Raw genomic sequence first — 10351 nt, 5'->3', positions numbered from 1 at the left:
CTCTACTAGCAATATCTGCACAACTCTAGACTTTTCTCAGGGGTGCATGTGAAGCAATAGAGGCAAGTTAGAACATTGGGAATTCTTATAAAGAAAAAGCTTTTGCTATGAGGGTGGTCATAGACTGGACCAGGATTCCTGAGAGACTTGTCCTTGGAGATACTAACAACTTGACTGGACAAAGCCTGGAGCAACCTGCTGTAGTGGGACCTGGTTTGAACAGAAGGTCAGACCCACAAGGTCCAGAGGTCGTTCTCAACCTACCTCATTCTGTGAGGTTTGTCAGCTGAGCTAAGCTATGCCAGATATGATTTGGCTCAGGATGTGCTATTGTGTTTGTAATAGAGTTGAATTTCTCCATGTTGTTTTCAATGCAGATAGTGATCCAGGTGGACAGAGCAATGAAGCTCGTACTGTGGAAGATAGCAGTCATCGTTGTGTCGGTGATAGTAGGCTTAAGCCTCATCATTGGCTTGATTACATTTTTTTTGTGCCATGGTAAGTGCACCACTCTCTTTGTTCTCACAAGTCTTCAGGAATCTGTTGTATTTCGCTTGCTACTGTGGTCTTGCTTGATGATTTAGGTATACAATTCAGCCTTGGTATAGAATCCACATGAGAAAACTTGCTAAGACCCTATTCAAGAGCTGAATTGATTAGAAAAACTGCAAGAATACTTAAAATATCATTTATTTGAAGCAGGAATTTAAGTTTTTTGTCCCTCTTTGTTTCTTGTCTTGCTCTTGTGCCTCCACTGGTATCCATGGTGAACGAAGGGCTAGCAGTCTTCTGTGTAAGCGAGGGCTGTGTCTAGTACTAAGGCTATGCATAGTAAGCTTGGTCTTGAAAAGGGTTTTTGCAGAAACTGAGCATGGCACCTCTAGCTGAGGATATTCCAGAAAAAGAGAGGGCAGAGGTTTAGGCTTTTTGGAGCCCATGAGTCAGTACTGGTTGCCATGGGCCCAGTTTCAGTAGCAAGTGAATGAAGCCAAGCCATTCCATTCTCAGGCTCTGAGATATCAGCGAGCGGGGTTTTGAAATGCCTTCCTGCTGGGATGGAACTAATCGTGTTGCTGTCTCAGCTCACTGAGAGTTGACGAGGCTTGCGTTAGGGCACTAGACGGAGCAGTTGGCAGAGCTACAACTTTGCTTTGCTTTTTGCTAACTCTGCGTTATGGGGCCCCTCTCTGCCATTCACCCAAGAGCTAGATTTTAAACTTAAACTGACTGCTGAATAGATGCAAACAGCTGTGGGCCACCTGCCTCTCAGAGGGACAGGGACATGCCAGAGAGCAGGTAGGGAGGAGTGAGTGTGTCTACTGAGTCAGAAGGGACGTATGTGGGCTGGTATGTCTCGTGCTGTGCTCACCTCAGGCTGATGAGAAGACGGTTCCCATAGAAATGTTGTAGGGGATGTAATTTAGAGGTACTTGGGATGGTCCTCAAAGTAGAAATGACCCCCTAGCTAGTCCATGAAGCAACAAGATGGTCCAGAGCCCCCTTTTCCCAAAGTTCTGCTAAAGCTGTAATTCCACAGCTGACGGGATCACATCCGGAACTTGGGAGCCTTACTTGTGCCATGCTCTGTGAAGTACTGTGCATGTCTGAATTGTACTGAAGAAGATCAGCCACCTTTCCTTTTCTTCTTCTCTGTAGATCAGGATCGATATTACAATGCATCTTTCCTCATCACCAATGTTGAGTACAACCCTCAGTATGAAAGGCAAACCACAGAAGAGTTCAGGCACCTGAGCCAAGATATTGAAACCATGGTAAGCTAAGATGTTTCTCTCTTTTTGCCTGACGTATGATGAAGAGTCCTGTGATTGTGTGATTAGAAATAGTCAGAGGTGATTATGCCTCATCCTTATGTGGCTGGCCTTACCTTTCGAACCCTGCCATAGTGGGTTACAGATGCATCGCTGACTGTGTGCAAGCAGATGGCAACACAGGTGCTGTCTCTTCCAGCAGCTCTGTGGCGGAACAGGCATCCGCAGAGCAGAAAGGGCAGCAAAATTGGCCAACTCAGCTGTTTATTTTGGTTCTGCACCCTCTGATGGAAATTTTGCAGTAGCTTTGGTGTAGAGGTGGAGATCTGAAGGCATTTTCTTGTGTCTTGGAAGCTCATGAGACTGTTATAGCTTGAGAGCTATATTGTACATATTACAGGTGTACTTTAACACGCTCTTTTTCCTTTAACAGATATCTGCAGTATTCAAGGAGTCCTTTCTAAGTAAAAGGTACATCAGGTCCCATGTTGTCAGTCTAAGGTAAGTAATGTGAAGGTCAAGAATAAGCAAGGATGTGATAAATACCCTTTCTTCCTACCCCTTGACCATACGGAGTGTGCCTGGTTGTTTCTGCTTGGATTACACCAGCAGGATGACTTAAGTCTTCGCTGGCTGTGGCTCTCCTTCAGTACTCACAACATCGAGGGCTCAGTTACCTTCAAAGGTTAGCAAGGAAGAGAAATTTGGCCTTATGCTTCTGCAGATTGATTACTTGAACACCAGTTGCTTGTGGCTGTAATGCAGTAGCTGAATTACTCGGTGGCCCCAGACTTCACTACTAGTTAAGGGCTTGAGAGATGCAGAGTCAGCTCTTTATTCTACTTAATGGAAGCTCAGGCTGGTGTTCACCCCTCTGCACTGTGTACAGCAGGAGGTGAGTATTCTCCTCCTTCTCTGAAAAGGTCTGAAGGAATAAATTTTTCCATTGAGAGATACCTGGATTCAGAGTTGAGGGAAGGAGGCAAGTGGGACATACAGATATAAAGGTCCAATGTGAAAGCCTTTAAGTCTTTCCTCTCTCTGCAGTAATTATATATCACTCAGCGATAAGAGCCATCACTTCCCTCTCCTTCACTTTACTTTTGTTTGGAATTGTGTTTCTATAAGGCTCAATTCTGCTGTGGAATATTTTTCCCTAGACAGCAAAGAATGCCAGACTTCTCAGAAATGTCCTTCTTCAAAGCACTTCTGGGCTTTCTTGTCTTTACCTGTTTCTAGATGGAATGAATCATTTCCTTAAACTGTTCTATATTGGGTTTTGCTGCTGGTTTCTTCCACAAGCCTCCCATACTGTGTATCAACTGAAATTACAGAACTTGGGAGCTAGACTTCAGCAACCTCTTTACACCTTTTAGGTTGACTAAACTGTAACTCTTTCAAACTTGTTTTCGCTTGGTACCTTTTTGTGCAGCTAGGCACTGGACCAGCTTAGCTGCATCTCTGCTGTCTTTCCCTCTAGGCTTCAGTTGGTTTTCTATTAGACTGTTAGTCTAAAATATTGGGCCAAATATTTTATACTGACAGTAAGAGATCATGCCTTGCTCTGATAACTCAAACTATTGAGAACTTTGTCTGTAGATACAATGGAGCTAACTGGCCAATAAAGGGCCATGTGACTTAAATGGAAAGAAATGCCAAAAGATCTTTTTAACTTCTGTGGCTCTAAACTGGGTCTTCTGAGTGGCTGTTAGGAATGGCCTGTTGGGTAACTGTTGAAGGGTTTTAACTTGCTGTATTGTACTGACTATGAGCTGCATGGAGGCCAAAGGGAGTGATCCCCTCTCCTTCTCAGCTGTACTGCTTATAACAGTTTCCAAAAAATTCCCTCTGATTGTTATAGCAAGAACCAAGCCTTTTGCTGCCTGCTGACATGTCATCATCTTCCTTTACTTGTGCACAGCTATGCTATTTGTTCATTTGTTCTATGTATCTGTGCAGTCCAGACCTGTTCTTGTATAAAGAAGGCAGACAGTGCAAAACAGAACAAAGAGGATTAGTGGGCAAAGAGAGAATGACATCACTTTGTTTTTGTTGGTTTGCAGCCCAGATCCTGGTGGAGTGGTTGCATCTGTTGTTCTGGTATTTAAATTTGCCTCCGCTGACAGTAAGGCAACGAGCTGGGGTCACGTCAATCGTGTGTTACGCAGAAGTCTGCAAACAAGCTCCACGTTCTTGAATGTTGACCAGTCTACCCTTAGTCTCACAGGCAAGTGCCTTAGGTTTGTGTTCTTAGATTGGAATTTGTTCCTCATACTTTGCTGTTCTTAGTGTAATGAGTTTCACTTTAGTATGCAAATATGGGCTATTCTTATTCTTTTGCCTTCTCAAAAGTGTGTGTTATCGCTGACAACCCGGGTACTTGGAAGAAGTAGCATGAAAAGAACTAAAGCATATTGGCCCTGATTTATGAATGTGAGCTCTCCTCTGTGCATCAGAAGCTTTCTCTGTGTGACCTAGCCCTGTTGAATGAGATATTCCCCTCCATCAAAAAAAGGCCCAGCTTTGTGACCATGGTTTCAAAGATTCCTTTAAGGCACACAGTGAATTGGACAAGAACTTGTATCACTAGGTACTGAAACACAGATTCCTTAAGCTATTAAAAAAAATGCAAGGCTGAGATGATTCTCTTCTCCACCCCCTGCTGTTTCCTTTGCTTATCTGACAGATTGCTGTAGCAAGAGTTCAAAACAAAACCCTGAGGTTCCCTGGGTAGTAATCATCTCCCATGAATCTGTAGTTGGTTACCATCAGAATCTGGTAGAGAATTTTTTGTAGGAAAGAAATCAGAAACGTTACAGTTTAGCTCCAGTCAATCCCGGCACTGAGGATTTGTGAAGACTGTTTTGACCACTTTGCCATACTGAACCTGAACAAATGCATGTAGGCGTTGATATCGTGCACAGCTGCCAGCACATGTAGATGTTACTTGGACCTATCTGCAGTCTTCTGCTGCTTTTATTAGCTTTGGGCTAAGGCAAGAAAGATGCATTGCCTGGACTTACATTTTCAGTGAGGAACAGAAGCTTAATTGAACTTCTCCAACAGAGCAAATTACTCCTTCTACCGTACTGTCACTCCATGTAGCAGTGCAAGCCATTTAATTTGTGTTTACTGGGTACAGGGAGGGAGTCTGTGGTAGATCATGTAGCAGTATGAGATATACTCACTGTGATGTTTGCTTTTCATTTCAGAGTTGAATAAGGAAAAGGGAGATAGCCTTTTATACAACTGTAAGTACAAATGCTTTATAGAAAAGATCCGGGGACATGGTGCTATAGGATCTGTGTTTACAAGATTCTTATGCTTTTGAGATGCAAGTTGAAAAAAATAACTCAACAATACTAGAGCAGTAGACAGTGCATGAGCCAGGGAAGACTTCATCTCATTTTCTTGCAGTCAGGCTGGCTCAGTAGTTTTTGCAGAGTCATGCATTCTGACTTGGTGGTGGGAAGCACTTGCTTTAATGTCAGTTATGGGAAGTAGGGGCATGTAGATGAGCTGCAGTATGTGAGAAGGACTGCAGTTTCTGTGGGCTGAGATTCTTGCTGGAATCCTTCCAAAACCACTTTCCCTCCTATCCCCTGCTCCCTGTAGAAAGGTTTGGCAATAGATGTCTCTCAGATTTGAGCTAAACCTTGCAATATACAGGGAGAGGTCAAAGGATGGGAGAGGGAGATCTGTCCACAGTGAGAGCAAGGCCATGGCCACAGCCCTGAAGAGGGTCAGGTTCTCATTCCCTCTCCTGTTCTGTGCCCACCCTGTGGGGGTCTTAAAGCTCCTCTGGAAAAAGGGAGACAGCATAAGTCCCCTCCCAGGGGACTATATTGTCCCCTGCATGGTCTTGGAGCCTTTCTGTGTTAGCTTTCCATCTTTAAATGGACTCTGAGAATTAACTGCTTTGGATCTAACTTTTTTCAGCTGAATAATACATGACTCTGCTGTTGGCACATTGGCTATAGGTGAACTGTTGGAGGAAGAGGATACTATATTTTTGTTGCTGTTGTCAAGGCTGACCTGGAGGTGACCTGACAAAATCCCTTTTTTTTGCTTAGTTTGTCGGTGGGTTTTTTGTTTGGTTTTGTGGTTTTTTGAAAATTCGTCTTCAGCAACTCTGTGACACTTAAAGCTATACTGACTATGTTGGGTTTGCCTTTGCTATACAGGTGGGATGTTACAAATAATGGGAAGATTGCCTCCAGTGAGTTCACAAGTGATGTGCGGTGTCTGTCTTGTGCGTTTTTTGGCAGTGTTGTGTGCACCAAAGCCTAGAGCTGCCCTGATGTGGTGGCTGTTATTTATGCGGGGGTTCCTCAGTATTTTCATAGTCAATTTTTAAGAAGTCTTTTTAAAGAAACAAACTAAGGATGTTTGGGTTTGTTTTTTTTTTTCATGCAGTACCAAGAGAGGTTTGGTCTTTAGATGAAACTTACATGGTGTTATTATGAAAGGTGTATGAATGTAAATGCTTAGGTTAATTATCAGTGCATATCTTTGTGCCTAATAACCTGTGTGTGTACCTGTATGCACAGACACACTAATGGCTATGTATGTTACCTTTTGCTCTGTACAGCTCTGGTCAAATATCAAACAAAGCAAGGTTTGTAGAGGCAGTGGGTTTTTTTAACTAGGTAAACAGTTAGAACTGGGGAAAATAAACATTGTCACAGATATACAGCCTTCAGTTCCCATGGGAGTACATCTGGGCTTGTGTCTGAAAACTGGCTTAATGAAAAAGTAGTGACTCTTCTACCAAAATTCTTTGTTTACCCCACATCTGTCCTGAGACGCTTGTGACCATGACACTTGGTTTCCTTGCTACTGGAGGCAGTGCTTTAGGTGAAGGCTGTCTCTTGACACCCCTGCCCTGTTATGCCTGTGCCTGCAGCCATGAGGGCCTTTCCCAAAGCAACACTCCGATGTCCCTCAATCAGCTAAAGCAGAGCCGCCTTTTCATTGACAGGCTGTGGAATACGAAGACAGACATTCTCCTTCACAGGAGTGGAGAGAATAGTTGGCGGGCAGCGTGCACGGGATGGGGAATGGCCGTGGCAGGCTAGTATTCAGCTTGATGGGATCCATCGCTGTGGTGCGTCAGTGATCAGTAATAGGTGGCTAGTGACTGCAGCTCACTGCTTTAGAGGGTAAGTCATCAGAACCTTTCTGATCCTACAGGCCTTAAGACTCCTGGGTGCTCTGACCTTTTGTGGCCCACTAATGTCTGTATCTGCTGAAAGATAATGTAATTTGGCTCTTCTCTGTCCCTTAGGCAAACCTGGCCACATTGCATTTTGATGCTTAAATGGAGAGATAAGCTCCTTTGGGGATCTTGTTTTGCGTGGCTGTGACATAACCTCAAATATCTTACAGAGGAAGAGATCCTCGGAGGTGGACTGCCAGCTTTGGAATTCTGCTGAGACCTCCAAAACAGAAAAAATTCATCCGAAGAATTATCGTTCATGAGAAATATAGCGACTTAGTTCTTGATCATGATTATGATGTGGCTGTTGTGGAACTTACCTCTGCTATTAAGTTCACGAGTGATGTGCACAGTGTCTGTCTTCCTGAAGCATCTCACATTTTCCCAGATAACGCTTCCTGTTTTGTCACAGGTTGGGGAGCTTTGGAGAATGATGGTGAGTGTCTCTTGCCTTCCCATCACACACGTATCTGAGAAGACTGCTGTTAGTTTAATGGGAGGTTTTGTTTATTTCGGGTTCTTTAGACTTGGTGTTTCATAGGTGCATGTGCTAATGATACACTTGTGGACTTAGTTTGCTGCTTTTTTTCTGTCTTGGTCAGTGGCTTGGAATATGGGGGAAAGACCCTACAGGTTAGCTTTACAGGAATAAGAGCCGCTTGCTTTCATTGCTGCATGCATTGTGCTGGTTAAATACGTTCTGTTCTCTGTTCCCACTGGACCCGTCCCTCTGGGTTTAGCTCAGTGAGTGAGTTCTTTCACCATGCAGCTTTGTTATAGATGTATCATGACATTTTCGTCAGTTATTCTCTCTTCAGTCATAAATCAGGCTTCACCCAATGACTTGAGTGAGCTTCATTCAAATTAGTCCATGTCAGTGAAGTTAGAGGTGATGGGACTATAAATCTGCTGATGACAGCGATTGAACTGTATAGGTTGTGTTTCATGGTTTACTCTTGGGGTGTGTAGTGCTTGTCCAAAGCTACACTGCAGTTAATCAAATGGGTCTTTCCAATGATATCAAGGACATATCTTCTAGCCTACAGTTGAATTCAACACTGAAACGTGTACAAAAATCCCTTTGTCCACGTGGTGGATTGACCCTGGCTGGATGCCAGGTCCCCACCAAAGCTGTTCTATCACTCCCCCTTGTCATCTGGACAGGAGAGAGAAAATATAACAGGCTCGTAGGTCAAGATAAGGACAGGGAGATCACTCAGCGATTACTGTCACAGACAAAACAGACTCAACTTGGGGAAAAATTTATTTTTATTACCAATCAAATCAGAGTAGGATAATGAGAAATAAAACCTAAATCTTAAAGCACCTTCCCTCCACCCCCACCCCCCCCCCCTCCCCCTTCTTCCTGAGCTTAACTTTACTCCTGAGTTCTCTATCTCCACCCACCAGCGGCACAGGGGGGCAGGGAATGGGGGTTGCAGTCAGTTCATCACGTGTTGTCTCTGCCGCTCCTTCCTCCTCAGGGGGAGGGCTCCTCACACTCTTCCCCTGCTCCAGTGTGGGATCTCTCCCACGGGCTGCAGTTCTTCAAACTGCCCCAGCGTGGGTCCCTTCCATGGGGTGCAGTCCTTCAGAAACTGACTGCTCCAGCGTGGGTCCCTTCCATGGGGTGCAGTCCTTCAGGAACTGACTGCTCCAGCGTGGGTCCCCCACAGGGTCACAAGTCCTGCCAGCAAACCCACTCCGGTGCGGGCTCTTCTCTCCATGGGTCCACAGGTCCTGCCAGGACCCTGCTCCAGCACGGGCTTCCCATGGGGTCACAGCCTCCTTCTGGCATCTGCTTGCTCCAGCGTGGGGTCCTCCACAGGCTGCAGGTGGATCTCTGCTCCACCATTAACCTCCAGGGGCTGCAGGGGGACAGCCTGCTTCACCATGGTCTTCACCACGGGCTGCAGGGGAATCTCTGCTCTGGCGCTTGGAGCACCTCCTCCCCTCCTTCTTCACTGACCTTGGTGTCTGCAGAGTTGTTTCTCTCACATGTTCTCACTTCTCTCTCCAGATGCAGTTGCTGTTGTGCTGAAACTTTTTCCCCTTCTTAAATATGTTATCCCAGAGGTGCTACCACTGTTACTGATGGGCCCAGCCTTGGCCAGCAGTGAGTCCACCTTGCAGATGGCTGTTATTGGCTGTATCAGACATAGGGAAAGCTTCTAGCAGCTTCTCAGAGAAGCCACCCCTGTAGTCCCCCTGCTACCAAAACCTTCACACCAAACCAAATACAGTCCATTACGCTAAAGAGCATCTGGTGAGGGTGAAAGATGGAGAACGGTTATGTTTAGGAGCAAGTGCAGGGGACTTTAGGCAGGGGAAAAAACTTTCTTCTTCCTGAGACATTGTCTGGGTAGCTCCCTTCATTGCCTGTAATGGCAGAAAAGATGTAGGAAAACCTGGCTACTCCTGATCCTTGAGTGTTTTATGTTGCATACCCTGTTTGCAAATTCTAATGCCACTTCTCCTTCTAGGCTTTGGTGTTAATCAGCTTCGACAAGCAGAAGTGAAAACTATAAGTACTGCGACTTGTAATAGAAGGCAAGTATATGGTGGAGCGATAACACCTGGAATGTTGTGTGCTGGATACTTGGAGGGGCAGGTGGATGCCTGCCAGGTAAGTCTCTTCATAGGTAATAGTAAAAAGGAAATAGGTGGGGTGAGGGGGTGATGTTTCCTAGAAATAAAATATACTTTGGGAAATCCTGATTAAGTTAACGGGGTTCAAGATCTTCACAGATGTAAATGAAGAGCTTTATGGCCCATGGGCTGAAGTCTGCACTTAAGTGTTTGGGGTTTATATATATATATAATGCACATGTGAGAGAATACAGATGTGAGGGTGTGGAGTGGGAGAGACTGAACTAGACACAGGCTGTCAGCCTCTATCCTTGCAGTAAACTGTGTAGAGGTTGAATTATAGCTGTACTCTAGACACAAATATCTGTCAGTTTTAACAGAACAATTTGAGGCTTGCTGCTTTAGTGAGGTGAACATGGTTTACTTTGTTCCTGCCTGTTGACATTTTTCTCCTTAGGGTGACTCTGGTGGGCCACTGGTGCACGCAAACTCCAGAGGAATCTGGTATCTTGTGGGAATAGTGAGCTGGGGAGATGAATGTGGCAAAAAAAATAAACCAGGAGTGTACACACGAGTGACTTACTATCGAGACTGGATCAACTCCAAAACGGGCATCTGAAACCTGTAGCAGGTTAAGTTTTGTGGGCTGTGTACGGCTATTCCTCTGACATGTTCTGCTCTGTGGTTACCCTCTAAACAGCTGCTGGCTTAGCTTGTGGTCATGCATCAAGTGCCAGCAAGCTCGGAGTAGTCTAGGACTTGGAATTGATTTGGC

At 45.0% G+C, this 10351-nt stretch overlaps 1 protein-coding gene across 1 annotated transcript; it reads left to right on the top strand.

The window, feature by feature from the left end:
- The first annotated feature begins 395 nt into the window (after window positions 1-395).
- LOC104353841 (transmembrane protease serine 11E) lies at window positions 396-10195 on the top strand. Its single transcript, XM_086464309.1, has 9 exons — window positions 396-498; window positions 1657-1772; window positions 2203-2270; window positions 3833-3996; window positions 4982-5020; window positions 6751-6931; window positions 7158-7423; window positions 9471-9613; window positions 10034-10195. Exons 1-9 carry the CDS (start codon window positions 402-404, stop codon window positions 10193-10195), a joined length of 1236 nt encoding a protein of 411 aa, XP_086320435.1. The 5' UTR covers window positions 396-401.
- The last annotated feature ends 156 nt before the right edge of the window (window positions 10196-10351 follow it).

Source organism: Leptosomus discolor, chromosome 4 (assembly GCF_034619465.1).
Source record: "Leptosomus discolor isolate bLepDis1 chromosome 4, bLepDis1.hap2, whole genome shotgun sequence".
Lineage (NCBI taxonomy): Eukaryota > Metazoa > Chordata > Aves > Leptosomiformes > Leptosomidae > Leptosomus > Leptosomus discolor.
This window is presented reverse-complemented; position numbering and strand designations above follow the sequence as displayed.

Coding starts and splice junctions, on each gene's coding strand:
- LOC104353841 (XM_086464309.1), top strand. CDS start 402: ATGAAGCTCGTACTGTGGAAGATAGCAGTCATCGTTGTGTCGGTGATA. Junction 2,271..3,832: donor TCCCATGTTGTCAGTCTAAG/GTAAGTAATGTG, acceptor GTTGGTTTGCAG/CCCAGATCCTGGTGGAGTGG. Junction 5,021..6,750: donor AGATAGCCTTTTATACAACT/GTAAGTACAAAT, acceptor TTTCATTGACAG/GCTGTGGAATACGAAGACAG.